The sequence below is a fragment of the Aspergillus heteromorphus genome (assembly GCF_003184545.1).
Source record: "Aspergillus heteromorphus CBS 117.55 chromosome Unknown BO70scaffold_3, whole genome shotgun sequence".
In the NCBI taxonomy this organism is placed as follows: Eukaryota; Fungi; Ascomycota; class Eurotiomycetes; order Eurotiales; family Aspergillaceae; genus Aspergillus; species Aspergillus heteromorphus.
Window position 1 is genome coordinate 961,367 of NW_020290408.1, and position 21,328 is coordinate 982,694.

The following is a 21,328-nucleotide window of genomic DNA, read 5'->3' on the forward strand; positions in this document are numbered from 1 at the left end:
GTTTGTCTTGAGCTTGTCGCTTTTCTGTTGCGCGACTTTGCGTGGACTGGCGTGGACTTGCGTGGTGGTGTGCTCGACCCTGTGGCTGACGAAAAGGACACCGTCACCTTCCTGGCTGGCTGTATACTTCCTTCCCCGGTGCTGACCCGATAACAAACATCTCCACCTCCACCTCCACCTCCACTCCACCACCCACCGGTCTGTCATTGCAGTCAGCACATCCCATGGCTTCTGTCGAAACGCCCGAACCTCCGCGGAGCTTCGTCCTCCACGTGCTGTGCCCTTCGCTGCCTCCTCCCAACAAGTTCTCCCTCGAAGGCCTCTCCCCCTCCAGCACCGTCGCCGCCCTCAAGGCTCGCATCTCGCAGACCATCCCCAGTGAACCCTCTCCTGAGTCCCAGCGCCTGATCTACCGGGGAAAGCCCCTGATAAACGATGTCGTGACGCTGCGAGACGTGCTGGAGCCGGCGAATGTGAGTCTCTCCCCTCCCCTCCCCTCTCTCTCTCTCCAACGACCCACCTAACAGCTTCAGGAATCCGAGTACTCCATCCACCTCGTCCTCCCTCCAGCTCCAACTCCCCATGCCTCCAGCTCTGCCAGTGCCCCAGCCACAACCCCGGCACCGGCACCAGCCCCGGCCCCGGCACAAGCACAAGCGCCCCGAATCCCAGGCATCCCCGTCTTCGCCCACAGTCCCTTTTCGCCCACTCGACTCCCACCCCAATTCCCAGCCCATGGCCAAGAACTCAGATACCGAGGCCCAATGCCCTCCGCTCCTCACGAGGCGGAGATCGGGCTGGCTCTGCGCCGGAACATAGAGGCCATCCGCCGACAGATCGATATGCAGGAACGGGGCGCACCATTGGGCGGCGCATCGGAGGGGCCAGGCACAACTAGTACTCATGCGACCACTACCAGCACCTCAGTCCCTGCACAATCCGCATTCCCCGAATGGCCCCAGGACACACAACGGGACACCTCTCCTCTTCGTCCGAATCCACAGTGATCTCCCATTTCTCCACCACCACCACCGGCACCAACAACCTCCCCGAGGAGATCCGAATGCACCTGCAGCTCCTCCGCCATCAGATCTCCTTCAACGAGGACCAACTGAACCGCGGCGTCGCGCCTCCCATGGACCACATCATCCGCATCCGCACGCAGCTGTTCACCCTCCTCGACGAGCAGTACCAGAACCCACTTACGGAACGCGACGGCTCGATCGAGTCGCTCCTCACGCGGGTCTTCAACATCTACACTCGCGCCGATCAACTCCGCGTCTCCCACGCCCGAACCACCCTCGCCCCGTCCGTCCTGTCCGGCCCGCCCTCCGTCCCCGTCCCCGCCCCCGGCCAAGCCCCCTCTACCTCCTCTCCTCGCCAACCGGCTACCAAGCCCTGATCGCCACTCCCCAAGGCGCAGCAACCATGCAGCCATCCCTCGACGCCATCCGTGCCATGCACGCCTCCGCAGCCGTGCCCCGTCCCGCCGCCACTGCCACCACCACCGCCGGTCCAGAACTCCACAACGCCAACGCCGTAGTCATGGAGAACATGGTGCGCCAGGCGGTTCTCAACCAGCGCGTCGAGAACAACGGCCAGTTCACCTTCGCGCGCACCATCCGCCGCATCTGGCTGTTCGTCCGGCTGTACTTCTTCTGCTACATGTTCAGCGAGCCCGGCACGTGGACCCGCGTGCTGTTCGTGGCCCTGGCCGTGCTGACCTCGCTTCTGTCCGAGACCGGCGTCCCGCAGCAGCTGTACCGCGTGTTCGTGGCCCCCGTGCAGCAGCATCTAGAGGGTCTGGTCCATTTCGCCCCCGAGCCTGCGCCAGCACCCCATGGCACCCAGCCGACAGACCGAGCGAACGCACCACCCCTCGGGTTGCTCTCTGGGGTCCGACACCAGATCAGACGGGTCGAGCGCTCGTTGGCCCTCTTCCTGGCTAGCTTGGTCCCTGGCGTGGGCGAGCGGCACGTCGAGGTCCGCAATGCCGCTGAGGCGGCCCGTATCGCCGAGCGCGAGCAGGAGGAACGTCGTCAGGAAGAGGCGGCCCGGGATGGGGAGGGAGCTGAAGCTGTGCAGGCGCAGGAAAACGGAAATGCAAATGCAAATGGAGAGAGACCGGTCGAAAATGCAGCGCATACACCCACCGGTGAGAATTAGCTGCGTTGGCGTTTTCAAGTACAGTACATAGCTTGGTGTTGGCCGCGCGTTGGCGTGATGATGTATGATAGTGCAGTTGCATTAAGCGTATCTCAATACGTGTCTCTAGGAGAAGCTGTTCTGTGTGTGTTGTAGTGGTTTCGTGTATTGTAGTTTCCATATATCACATTCGCTTCCGTGTATCATAGCAGTAGTTTATATATCACAGCAGTAGTTTATATGTCATAGTATAGTAGTAGCATGTCGGTAGGTAGGTCTATACCACAGTTATCCCATTTATACCAGCCATCAGATCTATGATCGTAATCGTGATCAGAGTACTCCGTGAACTAATCACAGTTTACTCCCCCCGTCCACCCCCACCTCCACCTCGGCCTTCGTATCCAAACTCGACGTCGGCAAAGCCCCAGACCCAGCCATAGCGCCGGTATCAAAATCCTCTTCGCCATTGAAGTGCCTATGCAGTATGCGACGTTAGCCCAGCCATCCATCCAACACCTTGCTCCTCAAACACAAGAACTCAACCCTACCCAGCCAAACCCAACCATAATCCAAAAAGAAAAAAACGAAGGCAAAGAAAGAAAAGAAAAAGAAAAAGAAAAAATAAGATAAAATGGGGAAAAAACATACCACCCCCTCTCCCTCCCCTGACTCAAAAACCCACAATCGCCATTGCTCACACACTCCCATCCGCCCCCAACCCCCCTCCCTCCCCTCCACTCGGGAACCACCAATTCCAATTCCCCTCCATCGCTCTCTCGCATGCTCCTCGTTCCGGGGGCGAGATGCCCGGCTTCGGTGCCGCCGTAGCCGGCGTCTTTGGGGCCATACTTCACTTCTACTCCAACTCCAGCACCGTCAAATGAAGGTTGTCTACGTCTGACAAAAGTACTCACCCCCGCCGTAAACACCGCGAAATCCTCTTCGGCCGGATCGTCGGGCATACGTCCGGTGAGCACCCGGCCCATGGCGATCAGCGGCGCGGCGTGCGAGCAGATCAGCACCGCTTTGCTGGTGCGGCGGTGTGGCGGGAGAGAGGATTCCAGGGCGGTGATCTCGGTGTCTAGGTCGGAGAGGAGCTGGGAGAGTGTGGTTGCGAGGCGGTCGTGCAGTTGGGGGATGGATTCGCCGGTTGGGGAGGGGGTTAGGATTTCTTGGACCTTTGGGGGTTGGGGGGAGGGGAGGATGGAGGGGAAGTGTTTGTGGAGGGTGGAGAGCGAGGCAGGGGAGGGGTGCGTGAAGAAGGTTGTTGGGCCGAACCATTCACTATTTGTCAGTGTCAGTTAGTCATTCTTCTTGGGAGGATCATGTGTCTGTGTCTGTGTCTGTGTCTGTGGTCTGGAGGGTGGGAAGGGGAAGGGGAAGGGACAGGGGGGGGGGGGGGGGGCGTAGGTAGGGAGAAATATAATATAGAAATATAAATATCCATGAAAAAACCCCCATATATCAACAACAGCCAACAACAACAACAACAACAACAACTGAAGAAGAAGAAGAAGAAGAAAGAAGAAAATACGCACCCCAACCCCGACTCAACCCTCACCCCAAAGTCCGCATCCTCATCTATATCCACACCCAGAATCCCCATCCCCATCCCCATCCCCATCTTACCATCACAATCACCTATACCCCCCTTCCACGCCTTCTCCCTCCCCTCCAGCTTCAGCTTCAGCTTCAGCTTACTCAACCCCTCCACAGCCGGCTGAATGGTCTGCAAACAGCGATAAAACGGACTCGAGTAGACGCGGAACGGCTTAGGGGAAACATCCGCGCTGACGAAATGCGCAGCCAATTCATGCGATTGGCGCACGCCGTGGGATGTCAGGGTGGGGTCGGCGGGGTTGCCGGTGGGCGTGGGGAATTGCGAGTGGTAGGTGCCTGTTTTGTAGTCGATTGTCCAGTTTAGACGATGCTGGATTGTTGTTAATTTTTTGTGTTGGGGTTTGGTGGTTTGTGAGTATACTTGGGGGGGGGGGGGGGAGAGGGGGAGAGGGGGCTGTATGATATATAATGATGTGTGGGGTAGGGAGTGGGGGGAGCGGAGGGAGGTGGCTTACACCGTGGCGGGTGAGGTAGATTGTGTCGAGGGGCATCTTTCTTCCCTTGATCTGGATGAGGATGACTGTGACTGTGTAAGATAGCGAGAGAAATAGAGGGAGAGTTAAAGGTGGGGGCAATTGAGGTGGTGTTGCTGTGATGGAGATGGATAAGGAGATACTTACTTTGCGGGGAACCTTTAGGCGGGCGGCCTCGGGGGCCTAGGCGGTCAGGCCTTGGCTCAGGCTCACGGTCTACAATTTCTACCACTCCACCAACTACAACTACAATTCAAGCTGAGCTTCAGCTTCAGAAAAAAAAGAATTGAGAAAGAAAATGACTGGTTATTGCGAGATCACTCGATCTATACTATCTAGGCATTTCGGCCGTATGGATCCCAACTCCGCCAAGACAACGAGAGTTCATCCCTCACAAGTCTACCAGCCACTCACTCCCTCAAGTGGTGTGGTAAGATGGTACTTTTATAAAAGGGAAACCTTCTAGTAGAAGAAACCGAGGAGCTTGCCAGCAACGTGCTTGCGACGAGCCTCCTCGTGGTCCATGATACCAGCGGAGGTGGTCAGGACGACGAAGCCGAACTGACGGGAGGGGAGAAGCTGGGTGGTCCACTTCTCGAGGTCACGGAGCTGGACGGGGTAACGGGGGTTGATGACACCGGTCTTGTTGAGACGGCCGTTCAGCTGGATGACGATCTTGCCGGAGCGGTGGTCGTCAACCTCCTCAAACTCGCCAATGTAGCCTGGACAAGAAAACAAGAATTAGTGGGACTGTCGCGACGATTTAAAAATCACCCAAACACGGAAAAGAGAAAAGTTCCAGGCAACTTGTAAGACCCTCGCAGCTTTTGTTCGAAAACAATGGCTTAATTTATCGGGCACTTAAAGGGCGGACGTTGTGGATCACGCGAAACAGACGCCTAGTTATCAACCCGACTTTCTCTTTTGGTCTTTCATTTGTGTTATGCGTTGGTCTCACAAGCCAGCCGAGGAACTCTTCTCTTCTCACACCTTGTCAAGACAGAAAAAATAAAAATAAAGAACATACCGTGCTTCTGCATGACAGACAGGAACTTGATGATGACCTTGGAGGAAGGACGGATCAGGACCTGACGGCGACCGGCCTTCTCGGCGTTGTTGATGGCGTTGAGCGCATCGTTGAGGACGGAAGTCTTGACCATTTTGGCGGTATGGGAGTCGAGATTCTCAAATCGAGGAGTTCAAAGGATAAGAGGTATCTAATGAATTACAGAACCACCCCCAAGTCCTCACACTCAACAGTGCGAGGATTGTGGGTTGTACATCGGTCAGCCGCCAGTAGTCCAGAGCGCAAAGAGTCCCCTTAATGCATTTTTTAAGGGTTCTTCAGCCCGTGCCGGATGGGAGATGCGTATCGCAGACATGTGGCCGATGGTTTTATCCATGAGCCGCTGGCCTGCGATTGCTCTCCCAGACTAGCTGTGAGACTGTTGAAGAGGGAGACGCAACGATTGATACATACCTCGAGATTGTCGACGGCGTCGGTTGATCGGTGGAAGGAAGAGCGGGCGCGGAGGAGGTGAAGAAGTTTTCACCGTGTGCGGCGCTAGGGCTGCCGATCCGTGCCCTCACGGCACGTGATTACATTGATGCCCGAGGCAGGAAGGGGCACCGCGGCAACCATTCGTTGCAAGTGGCAACATCAGCCCGCTTTGCTGGGGGCTGTAAGTAGTTATTATGAGTGCTGTTTCATTCTCGTAAGTCTCCACCGTCGAACCTCAAACCTCCAATATGTAACATGTATCAAGCAGAATAGCCTATCAAGCCACATTATCCCCATCCATCACTAGCAATCCTAGCAATAGATCACAACATCATCCAACTACTTTCCTCCATACTCAACTCAAATCCCAAGGCAGATGCGTAAGCTTGTAACTTACTACCCACCGCAGCGTCCTGTCGCGTATCCAACTAACAATAGCGCAAACCCACGATACAAAAACCGATAATCTACTTACTGCCCATATTCAGGCCATAAAATCTAACACGTAAGGACAAGATCTATGACATCTTGAGGGACATCTCAGAAACACCTAGGCACTGGCACACCTGGGCACACCAAGGCAACATCCAGACACATCCAGGGTATCTCAGGGCATCATCAAGCACATCCCAGTAATAACCCAGACAACTCAAACAATTCAAATATCTACACCATACCAGTCATAGTCACAGTCACAGTAACAGTCAGTCACGTCAGTCAGTCATAGTCTACTACTCATCCAAATTTTATCATTCTCTATACAGGTCTTTTTGGTTGATTGATCGGATACGTTCAGCAGAGTCAGGGATTCGTGATGATGATAGTGATAGTGGTAGTGTTGTCTGTGTTCCAGGGAGATGGGACGTGATTGGATTGGATTGGATGTGATGGATACATGACTTCTCGGGCATACATGATAAGGCTAAAAGAACCTCTGTCTAATTAAAATCGATGATGGGGGGCGCAAAAAGGTGAGGGCAAAGTGGATACTGGTAATAGTAAAAGGAGAAGAGGAGGGATCGAAACAAAGCCGGGGGGGAAGAAAGTGCAAACATGCATTGCGAGATGTCATGAAAGGGGTCCGAAAGCAGGGGTTCGTGCCGGACAGAGGGCCGAGTGCTGGGGAGGGGGTGTGGGTGTGGGTGTAGGTGTGTGTAGGGGAGGGAGGGTCGAAGGACTCATACAGCGGTGCTAGGTAAGGGGTCGTGCAGGTGGATAGTGTAGGGGTCAGTGAAAAACTAGCCCGGTCCGCCGTCGCTTGACACAGCTTGGTGATCGGTGGTTGAAGCGATCAGTAGCACGGCTTGGGTCCGGTGCGGATACCACTCAGGACGTGACAGACTCGCCGTCACGCCGGGGTGCACCAACGGATGGCGTGTCTCCTAGGGGCGCGGTTGAAACAGCAATCGAGTTGCAGTCTGGCGATGATTACGCCATGGCGGGAGTGGTCGACATGGTGATCTGGCGCTTGACCTGCTCGCGGGTCCAGCGAGCAGTGTCGATGGTACGAGGGCCGTACTCGCGGTTCGTCCTCGTCTCGCGGACCAGGCCGGTGACCCACTCGTTGCGGAAGAAGGCAGCGAATTCGCCGTTGGGGAAGGTGTCGGCAAGATCACTACACAGATTAGATACAGTCCACTGAAGTCAAAACGTGACAACTTACCCAAGGACACCCATGGCCGCCCGCATCAATCCCTCGCTGCGGTTGAAATCCTGCGAGATCTTGTGAAGCAGGTCGAAGATGTGTTCCACGAAAGGCGAAAGTTGAGTGGCTGCAGCGGCGTTAGTACGAACTCGACAGAACACGAGGTGGATTACATACCCTGAGGCTTGCCCTTGTAGGACAGGAGAATACCACCCCAAGCGTCCATGATACCCTCACGGAGCGAGACAATGTAATCCTGCATGTCCGGGGCCACATCGTTGCTGGCACTCACGGCGGAGGCCTGGTGAAGCACCTGCGCGACGACGGGCAGGTAGATATCGAACTGAGTGCCAATAGCCTGGGCAATGTCTCCGAAGGTCTCGAGGATAGCGGGCTTGAGCTGGTTGGTGCCGGTCTGGAAACAATTAGCTTGGAACATCCCTCCGGGAATGATGTATCTTACCCTCAGAATGCTGAGCAGGCAGTTCATGAACCCGTCGCAGAAGGGCTGCACCTTCTCGTTCAGCGCACGAGACAGGTCGCTGACCAGGCCGATAGCCATGGCGCAAAGTCCGGGCTCTTCCTGGTTCTCCAGAGCCTTGAAGAGGAAGGGGGTAAAGCTCTGCATGTACTTCATGAAGTCGTCCTCCAAAGCGCCGGCAATCGCGCCGATGGTGGCGAAAACCACATCAGGAACGCTGGACTTGGGGGGGACACTGTTCAGGATGTTAAGCATCACTTCCATGATGCTGTCGGCCTGAGGCTTGATTTCGGTCTCAAGACGTTGGACGATGGCCTAGCTGGTCAGAACAAATACATCAACTATAGAAGCAGGACAGCTTACCAGAATCACACTAGTGACACTAGTCTGCAGCTCCTCCAAGCTGATGCGGTCCTCCACACTGACGACCTGCGCCTGCATGGCGACAGTCTGCTGCAGGCGCTGGACCGAGTGGGTAGAAAGGTTGGCAACGATGGGGAGGCTGTCATTGGCGGCGTTGGTCACGAAGGAGTTGAGAACCTCATAACCGGCAGTGCGGAGCTGGTTGTCGGCATCGGGTCTGCACATATTAGAAACTGTCTGCAATAGATGACGTTGGGAACTTACCTCTCCGTGAGGCCAAGAAGCGACTTGACACTGTCCTCAAAGTGCTTGGAAAGAGGGTTGGTGTGAGCACCAATGTCACCGGCAAACCGATCCGCAACGTTCATCAGAGCCCAGCAGCAGGAGCTGGCAATCTTGGGGGAGCTCGCCAGACCGTTGAACAGGCAGGTGATGAGAGGCTGGAGGTGGACGTCGGGGTCGAGGGTCTCAGAGCAGAAGTCGCAGACACGGCCAAGGGCATACGCAACGGAGTCGCGGACCTGGATGGAGTTGTCCTGCATCATGCCGACCAGGACAGGCAGGGCCTGCTTGATGAGAGGCTCCAGAGCCTTGGGGTCGGGACCATCCATGATGGCACCGAACGCCGCGACAGCGGCATCCCTGCGGCGCCAGTCCTCGTGGCGGATGCTGCTCTCAACGAAAGACAGAACAGGGGGCATGACATCACCCTGGACGCACTGAGCGTACAGCTGCAGAGCCTGGTAAGCGGCACGCGCGACATTGTACTCGTCATCCGTAGCATCCTCATCCTGTTTGCACATAGCCTCGAGAAGGACGGGGATGACCTCTTTGCTGGCGACGCGCGCAAAGCCAAAGAAGGGGCGAACCTCAGGGAGGCCTTCTGCTTGGGCCTACAAAACTATTAGCACGATCTCGCCGTAAAAATGGATAGTTTCTCGTAAAGACGGATCAAAACATACCGCTGCGTTGTCATCCTCGATAGCGTATTCCTCCTCACAGACAGTGCACCAGAACTCGATAGCCAGCTTGGCGACATCCTCCTCGTCGCTCTTCATGCCCATGATGCTCAGACCGAACAGAGCCTTCTCCATGTAGAAGCGCATCTTATCGTAGTAGGCACCCATGATACGGTTCAGGCAGCCGAATGCGCCCGCCTGGACGCGGAGATCGTCGGCCTGTGTGGCCTCGCACACGACCTGCATGATGTAGTTCCGCTCACCCTCGTTCTCCATGTTGGACCGGACGAAGTCGACGGAATCACTGAGGGCCTTGATGGCGGCGAAACGGATGTCCATGTTGGTCTCCTCGCGGCGAGCACCCTGCACGACGGCAGTGAGGATGGCGTTGGAGTGGGCAGCCAAGCTCTCGCGCAGCTCAGCATCCTGGGATTCGCAGATGAAGCCGATGGTGACCAGGGAGGCCTGCTTCAGTTGATCAGTGCCGGTAGCGACATTCTGAACGAGGATGTTCATCAACTCCGGCCATTGGCCCTGGGGGAGCTCCATGGCGGCGATGGAGACGATGAACTGGGCGGCGGACTGGCCGGCCCGACCATCTTTCGAGCCGAGCGTCTTGAGGCCAAGCTCCTTGACCTGCGCCTTGATTTCTGGGGTAATTTGCTGTTGCCATTTTGTTTGAACTTCGTGGAGTTTTGCCGAATCTCTGAAAGTGAACGCGTTCTTCAAAGCGATACCGGCCGCGCTTCGAACGTGGGGGGCGGAGTTTTCGTTGGCCAGTTCCTGACCGAGGGCGATGAGGTATTGAGCCTGGAGGGGGGCGAGAGCACGGTTAGCCTTCTGATACAAGACCTCATCTGATACAAGACCAATGATATCGAGCGGCAGGGAAGCAAGAGGGCGGAACTTACGAAGTCAACCTCCGCCGCGTGGGCGAGCTGCTGTTCGGCATTGCTACGGGTCGCCGCATCTATAGATCCGAACGAAAAAAACCGTCAGTGACACCGTCGCTCGGCCGCAAAAGCAGACAGCCTGGAGAGAGAACATGGAGAAGATGCGACGTACCGGGCGAGAGGGTGCTCTCCAACACCTGAGTGACGTTCATGTTGCCGTATGCGGAAGACAGAAGAACCCAAGTCACAAGCGAAGGGACGAGGAAAAAGAGAAGGAAAAAGAGCCGAGCCCGGTTGTCGAGAAATCAGGCAGAGCAGACAGCCACAAGTATAAGACCGTCCACAACAAAAGAGTGTTGGAGTGGACAGAAGAGAGATTATTTGTGGGAGGTGAAAGGTAGCGGATGTTTTTGTGGATTATGACGAGGCATGCACCTGGTCTTCCGGGGGGGGGGGGGGGGTATGGGGGGTAGTAAGGTAGGGTCGGTAGGTAACGGTGACAGACGAGAGAAAAGACGGCCGTGGTACAACGCCAGGACCAAGCAAATTAGACGGTAGAGAAAACCCCAAGGTCGATAGGATAAACACGAGGGGGGGGAGAAGGGGAGGGGGGAGGATCAGAACAGAGAAGTGTTGAAGCTGTTCAGGCGGAAGAGGGAGAGGGGAGAAGGGGATGATACTGGGGGAGGAGCAGAAGAAGCGAGAGGGAGAGAGAGAAAGAGAGGGATCATAATAATAATGTGAGGGCGGATTCCCTTGGATTTGCCCTTCCAGCAGAAAGAATGGACGAGCACCGCCCGTCCGGCTGATTGGCCCGTCCCGCGCGGGCTTGCACGCTTAGTCATGCCACGTGACCCGGCCGGTCGGTGACGGCGAGGCTCGTCACCCGCTGGGATTGGCGGCCGGAGAAAAAGAAACGCTCGGGGAACCTCTGGAAGGGCTGGTCTGCATCTACGTCTATCAATAGCCTGTGCTCTTTGCTCCCGGGGACTCTTTTTTAGGGGGGGGGGATATCTAGGGCGTGTGTCCGCTGTCTGTGGTGTGTGGTGGGCATATCTGGCTACAGCCAGACTGCGGTAGATAGTTAGTACTTAGGTAGTCTAGAGTCCTTACGGTGTCTTGTCGTCACCACTGGGGCTACCACCCATTATTACCAGCGGATACCATACGGGTAATGCTGCCTGAGGAGCCCCTCCCTTTCCTTTCCTTTGCCTTCCCTTCCCTTCCCCTTCAAATTTTCCCAATTGCCCCCTCCCCTCCCCTCACCTCACCTCACCTCTCCCTCCCTCTTTTGCTTGTTTTGATTTTGCTGCTTGAAGAATCCCTCTTGATCCACCTGCTGTGGCCCCGGCGACCAGCTCCATCGCAGGGCGTCAACCCCCCAACGCACAAATCACCGCTTTTGCTTTTTTTTTTTTTTTCTTTCCGACTAAAGTAGTTCCACTGTTATCCACTCACAGTCCCGGTGTGGTTGGACTTCCATCGAGGTTCTTTGGGATTCTCTGTTTTGTTTTGTCCGGTTTTGTCCTGTTTTGTTTTGTTTTGTTTTCTGCCACTTGTGTTGCAGGGCAGGGCAGGGCAGGGCAGGGATCGCCGTCGGGCCAACCACGATCGATCCGGCCATGGCAACCGATCAGTGCGTCCGTCCGTCGGTCGATGTGATGATGCATGCATGCCCCATGGATGGATGGATGAATGGTGCTATTGTACCTACGTACCTACGTAGACTTTCCTGCAAGGCGGTAAAATCATGGTTGGTTTAGACGTTGTGGTCGACACAATCATTGGTATTGTTCGAGGGAAAGACTCGGTTTCCTCGTCCTTTTTTTTATTGTCATGGTGTTCGACAGTAGTGAAACCGATCCTGAGACATGACGTAGATCGTTGCGTCGTGGCCTGTGGAATAATAAACAATCAGACTGGAGGGGGGAGAGACGAAGTTTTCTGTACTCCGTACTCTGAGCCTCTCCTCTGAACCCCCTCTATTCCTCTACGTACTGAATAGATACTCCTCTACTCCAAGTCCTCGAACTCATCCTCCTGCTCCTCCTCCTCCTCCTCTTCCAGCTCCGCATCCAGATCCAACACCTCGTACCGCATGGCATCGCCATACACCACGCAGATCGCCCGGCGACCGCGTCGGCCGTTGACGTCGATCCGTATGGGCCGTGCCTTCCCTTTATCACTGGGGAAGCTGTGCTTGATAAGATCTGTATACGGGGAATCGGGAGACGACAGGTCCACGCTTGTGGCAGAGGTTACAGGGTCGGGGGAGCGAGGGTCGTGGATGCCGTAGTCGACAGAGAACGGTGCCAGGTCAGGCTTCGCGGGCGACGCAGCCTGGAAGGGCAGACTGAGCAGGTACGAGGCTCCATCTGTAGTCCCTGTTAGCGACGAAGCAAAAGGGGGCAAACCAGGCAGAGAAAATAGCGTACTGTCTTTTGACCATAGCACCATGACGGTATTGTCTTCGACGAACTGCACCTGTCGGATTTCGCCTCCCTGGAGATCGAACGCTCCGGTTGAGGTCTTTCGTGTAGAGCTCACGCCGTTTTCGGAGTCTAATTCAACGCGGTAGAAACAGACTGGCATTCACAAACATTAGTATACCGCGAGCGGTATTTGGGTAGATGGTCTTACGCAGATGCTTCTTCTTGGCCGATCTGGTGGCTATGTAGATCACACAAAGACTCTTTTCTGTGTCCTGTACTCCCCGTGAGCAACAATGCTTTCGCGATGCATGGACGGCCGCTTACCTCACAACACATCTTAATATCAATAACGTCTTTGTCGCAGTCCGGATGGAGAGTAAGAGGCGACCGGTGGAGAATTCCTCTGCGCTGCGTCAACGCGATCTGCCCAAAGACCCTCTCGAACTGCAATCCCAGCCGCTTCGTCAAGTCGTTGATCTTGGGGAGCTCCGCGGGTTGGGCTTCGTCGGGGGTTTCACTCTGTTTAAGTAATTTCTTGAACGTGTCATAGAACGACCTGTCATGGCCGGTTGGAGCCCATTTATCGGACGAGGTCGGTGGCGGTCTTGCCACCCCCATCATCGGCAGTTGTTGGATATACCTCCGCAACTTGCTCTTGGTGAGAGCGCCCCTGATGTACTCCAGCGTCTGCGGGTATTCAATCATATCTGTCTTCTCCATCAGCTCTTCGAGAGTCTGGGACATGGGCTCTGCACTTTGCATGTCTATCTCGTGACGGAACCACCGGGAGAAGGAGTTGAACTCGACCAGTTCCTCATTGGCGTGGATGATAATACGGTGAGCCAGAAGATGAAGACAGTCAAGCGTCTCCACGATCGCATTCAAATCCGAGGTCTCCAGCCCAAGCACCTCGCTCAGTTTGTAGAATTTCGACAGCCCAATCAGCCGGCTCAGCAACACCTCGCACCTCTCCAAAGCAGGAAGAAGACATTCGTGAGTCAACCGACGAACATTCTCGTAGCCAGTCGACACAGCCTTCTCCCATCTCTTGTGTCCCTGTCTAATGTCAGCGCCCAACCATCCCAGCCAACGGGGACGATAAACCAACCCTCTCACCAACAATATCCACCAGAAACTCCTTTAACGGCTCGAAGCAATCCCCAGTCACAACCAAATGATACGCAGCCGTGACAAAATCACAGTGGCATTTCTCCTGCAGGTCCTCGGTGACACTGCGCATGTATCGCGCCGGGAGCTCCTGCGCATTCTTCCACTCCAGCTCGATCTGCTTTTGCACCTGACCGATGTACCGCAACAGGTTCTGCAGCTGCGTGGTCTTATGTGCAAGGAGGGAGAGATACCGCCCCGATCGTGTGATGAAGCGAAGATCAAGTGTGAGGAGGTGCAGCGGACTGGGGGAGCCCTCGGGCGCCAGCGCCAACAACGCATGAGTGGAGCTGAGGGGATGGGATGAGTGACGAAGGATTTGGCAGGGACCCCCGTTTCCGAGGGAGGTCCCGATCTGGAGAGAGCCGATCTCGAAGCAGTCGAAGATACGCAGGTGAACAGTCCCGTCGTCAAATCCGACCAGCATCACATCGACTGCGTCACTCGTACTCTTGGAGATAGAATGAAATATCGCATCAATGGATGCCCGGGAACTGAACACATCATCGCTAGGTCAAGTCAGCACAACCGCATTGCGACCCTCTTCCCGGGCAAAAAGGAGAGAAACAAAAGAAAAAAAGAGAAAAGCTTACTCGCTCCCCGTCGCCGGCAAAGTACTCAACTTCGGCAACGAAGACTCAATATCCAGTAGGGCCAGCTCCCTCGGCAGATCTGCCTTGAGCAAGGCAGCAGCCTTGGAGGGATGGGTATCCGGCGACAAGAGGTCCTCGACAGAGACCTGACCGGCAGCCTCAAGCAGATGTCTCTGGGTAGCTTTGCTATCGGTGAAATTGACACCCCAGCCCAAACAAGTGACCTTGACGACCGGGCGGGCAGTGGATTCACCGTCAGGCTGGTAGGCCGGGTAATGGTGGACGGTTTTCCCACTGAAAGCGCTGATGACGCGGATGGTGTTATCCGCACACGCAACCGCGATTAGATGGCCTGTCGACGCGTTAATATGTCATCCAGAAATGAATTGAATTGAATGCGGACGAAGATAGAAAGAAAGAAAGAAAGAAAGAAAGAAAGAGCAGGAATGTAGAGGAAAGGAGTATAGTAAATACTATAGTCCCATAGACTCCAGCAGCTCAATCACAACATCCACATACCGGTAGTTTTCCACCTCAAGGCCCGAATCTCACCCCTCCCATCATCCTCATCCAGATACGGATCCCCCTTGAACGAGCCCCCCAGGACCTTCTGGCCGTTCAGGCGGAACACGCGTAGCTCGTCGTCCTCAGTCACCAGCGCGATGAGATCCATCGTGGGGCAGTAGGTCAGGGTGCTGGCCTTACATCGCGCCGGTAGGGACTTCTCCCCGACCGGCGTGAGCTGCGGCTCATGGGCCGGCTGAGATCCATTGTCGTCAGCCATGTTGCTGCGGCGTCTTAGCCCATTCTATTGGAAGAAAATGGCGGAAACAAGAGCAACTGGCTGTGAGGATCAATCGCACCCCCCTTCCCTTGGTGGTGGTGTTGTTCGGGATGGATTTCTGGTGGAGAGCGGGAGGTCTTGGCGGGCGGGTGTTTGTCGCGTTGGCATAACTACAGTAGTTATTGCAGAAGAATACAATCCGGATGATTGATCGGACTTTTGGCATTTTTATTCCTTCCCACCAAATAGACCATTGAACCGTAACACTATATACGACGTCACTAATTACCGTCCACTTGCCCATCCCCGCGAAATATTGTACAGTAAACATAAATATTTATACATCCAGTACCTCCGATCCCACTTAGATCGATCAGATACTGGACCCGGATTCAATAACTGTTTTCAGATAACTCAGCTCGTCCATCATTTCGCGCATCGCGGCCGACTGCCCCACGATCGAGAGTCTGCTGAGGCGGTCGTAACTCTTGCGGGACGTCGCGATTCCTTCGTCCGCTTGAGCCGCCACGTCACCCCTCACACCCTCGGGAAACTGCAGCGTGGTCGGATCCGGACTCTGCAAGAGACCGAGGCCTCTGATCGATTCATCCGCCCCGAAAAACGCGGCGTGGCGCTTGGGGTTGCTTTCCACCTGGCCCTCGTCGTCGATGCAGAGACCAGGGATGTCGAGATCCGACGGGGACAACGAGATCGTAAGACGAGGGAGCGGGTGATCCAGCAGCGGAGAGTCGCCCGCAATCGAGGTCGCCGTGGATTTTGAATTGACGGTGAGGTGGGGGGTATCCGGATCGCTCATTTCAGCAGGCATGGACGTCTTGAGGAAGTCCATGGTGCCCATTATTTCGGGAATATGCGGCATCGGGGGGTGCTGGTTGAAGGATAACGAACATGTCATCGACTCGGGAGACACCAGATCTGTATCGGTGCTCCATTCGGAAAAGTGGCTTCTCTCGCAAACCGAGCTGCCGGGGACAGACTCGGTATCGGTGAAATCCGAGAAATGGCTGCATAGGGTCTCGGGATCAAAACCATTCTCCCGGGCATCGAGTTCTCGTAGCGCTTCGTCCATGACCGACGAAGGTGTGTTGGGGAGTGTCGGGAGTCTCTTCTCGCTGAAGGTAAAGTTCGTTGGCGTCGTAGCCAATTCGGAGGACCCGGGGGACATCGAAGGTCCAATGGCGGTGGGCAACATGGAAGGGGATTCCAAAGGGAGGGATCTTCTGCTTATATTTAGATACGTCCCTTGATTCGCGCGGTTTCCGACACCTCCATTTTCAGGGCTCGAGTGCAGGGTCAAGGGCGGTCTCTGCGAGGCGTGTTCCGCCAGCTTTGCGTTCAATGCACGGCGGTCTTGGATCGTCAAGGGCATTGAGCGGCGATCCACGGAAGTTGCGGGTCTCGGGAGAAGGGAGTCAGTGGTGTCTAGGTGCTCTTTCCGATGATCAACGGACGAAGGATGCTCCAAAGCAGTACCCGGATTGCTGCCAAGCCGGTGGTGATGCTCATGAGTCTTTTCATGACCATGAAGCAGCCCTAAAAGCCCATGCGGTGCAGCGGGCTTGGCCGCCTGCCCATCCTGATCGCCCGGATCGCCCAGGTCGGGTGAAGATGTATTCCAATGTCGAAATGCAGCTCGAAGGCCGCGCGATCTTGGAGGAGACACAGAGCGAGCGGTCTTGCTCCCTGATCCTCTCGGCGCATCTAAGCACTTGACCTTGGGCGTGGCGCTGGTAGGCTGGGACGCCCCTCGGTGGGTGATGATGCCGAGAGGGGAAGTACTGAAGGACCACGCCGGCGCTGGTTGCTGTAATAGCGGGGGAGACGTGCGAAGACGAGGAAGCTTCGGCTTCGGGGGACGACGAGGGTTCATATATTTATCGTCAGGGTTCATAGTCCGCTGATCCGCTTGCTGGAAGCTGGGGCTCCTCGCGTGGGTGAACGTCGGAAGTGTGTCTGGAAGGATAATTGGGACATGGAGAACGTTGACAGGTTGGCCCGGAAGGAATGGACAATGCGTAGTCACAGGCTCCGCCTCGTTAAAGTATTCCATATCCTCATCCAAGAGATACTGTCTATAGTTAGATCCAATGCCTTAAGATAGGAGCCAGGTAGCACGAACATAATACCAGTATGTGCCGCCCATTTTGAGCCCTCCGGAGCGCGCTGGAGTCATATGCGTCGGCGAGCCATCACACACGATGTTGGTGAAGGTGTGACATCCCCTCCACTGGCCTGCGCCAACCCGCTTGTCTCTTTGCATGATATAGGGCTGGGCGAAGTTGTCCCATGACCCCAGAAGCTTGACAGACTTGACATAGGGATTGGTGGAGCTGCACATGACGTATCAGCAGATGCGGAACCAACTTCTTCAAGATCAACTCACAGTAGGAAGGTCATCAAAGTTGTTGAGGCCATGATTGCGGTATCGAGACGACAGTCAACAGTTGTACGGAAGATGAACGGATCAATAAGTGATTTGCAGACGGTGAGCTGAAGGGGTAGTTCAAGCGCGAAGCGTATTATATAGTTGAAAGCAGATAAAACGAGGCAGAGAATCAAGTCCAAGGCCAGCTGGGACGAGTCAATGTTCGAAGGAGCGTCTAAGGTTTGGCAGGGAGGGAGAGCCTAGTCGGGCTGATTTTGGAGGAATGGAAAATCGCACGGTTGCGCCTGGCCGCGCGGTTGAGCGGACAATATAAGATGTGCGAGCAGAGAGGCTCAAAACCGCCGCGCCATAACAACCAAGGCAGGGGTGGGGGATTCTGGCAGCAACAGTGGACGATGACAGTTGGAGATCACAGTCTCAGTAGCCGCGGGGGGGGGGGAGCAAAGTTAAAATTGGACGTTCTTGGTGGGAAATTGCGCAGTGAAACCACGGCCAATGAAGCCGGGGGAGGGCAGGCAGGAAGCGCCGACAGGGCGGAGACAGGCCCGGCGACGGCGATGAGAGGCACAGGAGAGAATTTTCGAAGCGCTTGCTGCTGCAGTCGGATGTTTCGACCAGGGCTTCTTAAGAAATTCCACACACGTGGGCCAGACGGGTCGGTGGATGACAGACAGGCGGATCGATCGGCCTCAGGCGTGGAGAGTGAAAGGAGAGACGGGAAGGATGGTATAATTGTGTTATAATCAGCACCAAACAGCGCAATGCATGTTTCGACAGGCTGGATCGATAGAGATGGATGGATAGTTCGTTCGGTGGTAAGTAAACACTTCAACAGCGCGCTTATCAAGGATCCACTGGAGGGTACAAGCACCACGTCACGGAAGGGATCACCCCTGCAGGCGAGGGAGGACGAGGGAGGACTCGAGGAGGTTTCATGGCAACAGGAGAAGAGGGACGGACGGCTAGTGAAAAAAGGACGCGATGAGATCCAAGCATGGTTCCTGGACGATGTGGAGGGGATGCTGATCCCTGCTGGCGAACCAGCATCGCCTCAGGGACCGCTAGGCTGCTAGTCGGAACTTAAGTGGGGACCGAAAGAAGCCCGAGTGCTTGGAATTGATGGATCACAATTCTGGTGTACAGTGTACAGGGTGCAGGGTGCAGTGTGCAGTGTATCTACAGTGTACACAGTCTGTCAGTTACAGCCAGCCAGCCACGACCCCGATCCGAGTGATTGACAGACTTTGGACTCGAGTGATTGCTTGGAGACGATGTCGATGCTTTTCCTCTTTGTGGGGTGGGGGGGGGGGGGGATCATACGATACCGTGTTCAGCATCCTGAATGTCGTCACTGCGAAAGGCAATAAATAGAGTTGAATCCCCTGCTCCTGCTGGTGGTGGTGGAAGGAAGGGTCGAGTAAAGACTTGACTCGAGTCCCTTGAGTTGACGCCTGAAGAAAGGCTGGCTGTGACTGTGGAACGGAGAGAAAAGTGAACCTCCGCCAGGGCGACCCAGAACAAGGTCCAAAGGCTGCATGGCCTGACCGGGCCTGACCATACCAATACGCGCCGATCGCCCGGTCCCCCCCACGTGAGAAGCCCGCAGGTGCGAGGGCCGGTACAGTACCGTATCCCCGTCACCCTGTCACCCCGTTACCCCGTACGCTTCCCGTCTGCAGGCGGCCATTGTTGATGCATCTCGCCTGCATCTTTCCGACCCATTGTATCTCTACTCTGACCTGACATTGACAGATGGCAGACAGAAAGACAGACAAAAGGCAACACTCAGACCAATCAACCCAACAAAACATTCCCCTCATCCAACCAACTAACTTACAACCATCATTCATCAAGGGTCCTCGGCCTCGGGCTCGGAGGCTAGGATATGCCCGCCCGGGCATAGCGCCAGCTTCTAATTCCAATTCCAATTCCTGTGCCTGAATGTATGTATCTACGCGCCGCCAGGGGCAGGCACAGCTACTAGCCTGCTACCACTGCCACTATCACTAAGTACCTACCTACCTACCTACCTACCTACCAGCCAACCAATCAATTCCGAACCGGACGGCCAATATTAATAGTAATAATACCCAGTCACAGCCATAGCCATAGCCATAGCCAATTTGTGCGCCGTACGGAGTACATACTCCGTATAGTCAATTAATCGGTAAGTACTTAGGTATAGTTAGTAGACTGCGCCCGGGCGCCTCTGCACTGTGTACACTTGTGCGACCAGTCCCGTTTCCGCGGGTGCTGAGCCTGAGCCTGAGCCTGAGCCTGCCCAGTGCCACAAGGTTCGGACAACGAATACATAGATAGTTACGGAGTATGTAGATAGTCTGAGGTTAAGAAATTAACACTTATTGGCACAGTTCAGCTGTTCAGCTGTCGCTCCTCGGGTATTCCCGCCAACTTGACTGCCCCTTTTCGAGCAATGGGTGCCGATTGGCCCGGGAAGGGACGGGGGCTGGGAAAGACAGCTAGATATATCATGCTACGATGCTACTCCGTACAGACGTTGTCGTTTAGTGTCCAAAGTGTCCATCCCATGGGCCCCGCTAATCATTGCCCTTTGCGGGCCTACACATGCAGAACAGAAAAAAGCAATGAAAGTCCCAGCACAGCCAATGGAATTAGGAGATTACTATCACTAAGAGACTGACTGACCAGTCAAAAGTCACACGGCACTGCCATGAGACAAGTCCTGGTGTCGACCGACGACTCGGGGAAGCCGGCGGCAAGACGGCGCTTGCTGCTGCGCGTTTCATACTCCAAGCCCCCCGCGCTGTTACACAATCGACAGGGTTGACACGATCATCACGATGAAGGATGCAGTCTAGACTCCAGCCGCAGCCGGACGTCCCGGACGAAAGAGAAGAACAAGACAACGAGCGTGGGGTGAAGGATAAACGAGACCGAGACCGAGACAAAAGCAAAAGAGAAACAACCAACCAGGGTAACGGTGTAACCCAGTCCAGCCCCCCTGACTTCACTGAAACGCGTCCCGCTTATCGTATTTCTTGTGCACAGCGCCGAGAACACACTTGAGGATGCCATCCGCACTCAGCGTCTGCCCCTGATCACCTCTCCACGGCACCGTATCCACCATATCACGCAGATGGTCCTTGTGCTGCATCTCGGCCAGACTATCATCGAGCTCCTGCAGATACCGCGTAGCAGCGGGATCATTTCCGATCTGGAAGAACTGAATGCCAACCTGCCAAGGCACCGCGCGACACCTCTTCCCATCCAGCCTCTCCGCCACATTCGCGATAGTCGTCTCCGCATCATCCGTGAACGCGCCGTCCGTGATCGCAATGATATTCAACGGCTTGACGAGCTCCGACGATGTCGACTCGCCCTTGTCCTTGGCGATCGCCTTCTCCAGATCCCGCATATACGAATCCAGGATCTCGTACAGCCGCTTGCCAAACGGCGTCGGGCCATGCGGATACACGCTGCCGAAGATCTCGCGGACGTCGTCGGCGGTGGTGATGTTGTTATATCCCCCCTTGGACTTCTTGATCGTGTCCCGTCGGTGGTTCAGAAAGTAGATGTCTATCCCGTCCTCGTCGTACTGCGTGCAGATCGGTGCGATCGCCGCAAGCGCATCCTCTGCCTCTTTCCACCGCTGGCCCCGCATGCTTGAGCTGTCGTCCACGACGAAAATCGTATCGAAATCCCGTAAGAAGGCGTACGGCGTGTCGTTGCTCGACGTCTCGGCTGACCGAGTCGATTGAGCCGCAGCCGCAGCCGCTGGCGCTGGCACAGGAGCAGAAGCCTGATACGGCGGCGGCGCCCATGGATCGTTCATGTGCTGCTGTTGCTGCTGCGTAGCCTTCCCCGGGCGCATAGACCCCAT

The 21,328-nt window shown here is 55.5% G+C and overlaps 8 protein-coding genes across 8 annotated transcripts; 1 reads left to right on the forward strand and 7 right to left on the reverse strand.

Moving 5' to 3' along the window:
* The first annotated feature begins 9 nt into the window (after window positions 1-9).
* Window positions 10-2,280, forward strand: BO70DRAFT_359036 (uncharacterized protein). Its single transcript, XM_025542442.1, has 4 exons — window positions 10-473; window positions 534-897; window positions 963-1,317; window positions 1,359-2,280. Exons 1-4 carry the CDS (start codon window positions 225-227, stop codon window positions 2,164-2,166), a joined length of 1,776 nt encoding a protein of 591 aa, XP_025402876.1. The 5' UTR covers window positions 10-224; the 3' UTR covers window positions 2,167-2,280.
* Window positions 2,281-2,499: 219 nt separating this feature from the next.
* Window positions 2,500-4,360, reverse strand: BO70DRAFT_330242 (phosphoglycerate mutase family protein; the record flags this gene model as incomplete). Its single annotated transcript, XM_025540822.1, has 5 exons — window positions 4,224-4,360; window positions 3,790-4,078; window positions 3,687-3,729; window positions 2,797-3,432; window positions 2,500-2,623 (listed from the first exon to the last, which is right to left on the reverse strand). Exons 1-5 carry the CDS (start codon window positions 4,257-4,259, stop codon window positions 2,500-2,502), a joined length of 1,128 nt encoding a protein of 375 aa, XP_025402877.1. The 5' UTR covers window positions 4,260-4,360.
* On the reverse strand, window positions 4,354-5,769 carry BO70DRAFT_359037 (40S ribosomal protein uS8). Its single transcript, XM_025542443.1, has 2 exons — window positions 5,269-5,769; window positions 4,354-4,963 (listed from the first exon to the last, which is right to left on the reverse strand). Exons 1-2 carry the CDS (start codon window positions 5,399-5,401, stop codon window positions 4,704-4,706), a joined length of 393 nt encoding a protein of 130 aa, XP_025402878.1. The 5' UTR covers window positions 5,402-5,769; the 3' UTR covers window positions 4,354-4,703.
* A 1,142-nt stretch (window positions 5,770-6,911) lies between these two features.
* Window positions 6,912-10,295, reverse strand: BO70DRAFT_415514 (karyopherin beta; the record flags this gene model as incomplete). The annotated part of the gene is made up of 9 exons (XM_025547376.1): window positions 6,912-7,357; window positions 7,406-7,514; window positions 7,565-7,802; window positions 7,851-8,183; window positions 8,232-8,448; window positions 8,496-9,124; window positions 9,194-10,000; window positions 10,102-10,160; window positions 10,256-10,295. The coding sequence occupies 9 exons, from the start codon at window positions 10,293-10,295 to the stop codon at window positions 7,171-7,173; spliced, it is 2,619 nt and encodes an 872-aa protein (XP_025402879.1). The 3' UTR covers window positions 6,912-7,170.
* A 1,563-nt stretch (window positions 10,296-11,858) lies between these two features.
* BO70DRAFT_359039 (putative anaphase-promoting complex component Cut20/Apc4) lies at window positions 11,859-15,138 on the reverse strand. The gene is made up of 7 exons (XM_025542444.1): window positions 14,795-15,138; window positions 14,276-14,627; window positions 13,624-14,191; window positions 12,840-13,571; window positions 12,724-12,787; window positions 12,519-12,668; window positions 11,859-12,458 (listed from the first exon to the last, which is right to left on the reverse strand). Exons 1-7 carry the CDS (start codon window positions 15,057-15,059, stop codon window positions 12,097-12,099), a joined length of 2,493 nt encoding a protein of 830 aa, XP_025402880.1. The 5' UTR covers window positions 15,060-15,138; the 3' UTR covers window positions 11,859-12,096.
* A 294-nt stretch (window positions 15,139-15,432) lies between these two features.
* Window positions 15,433-17,495, reverse strand: BO70DRAFT_368636 (uncharacterized protein; the record flags this gene model as incomplete). The annotated part of the gene is made up of 3 exons (XM_025544635.1): window positions 15,433-17,148; window positions 17,200-17,410; window positions 17,464-17,495. 3 exons carry the CDS (start codon window positions 17,493-17,495, stop codon window positions 15,433-15,435), a joined length of 1,959 nt encoding a protein of 652 aa, XP_025402881.1.
* Window positions 17,496-17,646: 151 nt separating this feature from the next.
* Window positions 17,647-18,953, reverse strand: BO70DRAFT_133342 (uncharacterized protein). Its single transcript, XM_025538057.1, has 3 exons — window positions 18,787-18,953; window positions 18,595-18,642; window positions 17,647-18,467 (listed from the first exon to the last, which is right to left on the reverse strand). Exons 1-3 carry the CDS (start codon window positions 18,801-18,803, stop codon window positions 17,876-17,878), a joined length of 657 nt encoding a protein of 218 aa, XP_025402882.1. The 5' UTR covers window positions 18,804-18,953; the 3' UTR covers window positions 17,647-17,875.
* Window positions 18,954-20,455: 1,502 nt separating this feature from the next.
* On the reverse strand, window positions 20,456-21,280 carry BO70DRAFT_284396 (uncharacterized protein; the record flags this gene model as incomplete). The annotated part of the gene is made up of 1 exon (XM_025539125.1): window positions 20,456-21,280. The coding sequence occupies one exon, from the start codon at window positions 21,278-21,280 to the stop codon at window positions 20,456-20,458; it is 825 nt and encodes a 274-aa protein (XP_025402883.1).
* Window positions 21,281-21,328: the final 48 nt, after the last annotated feature.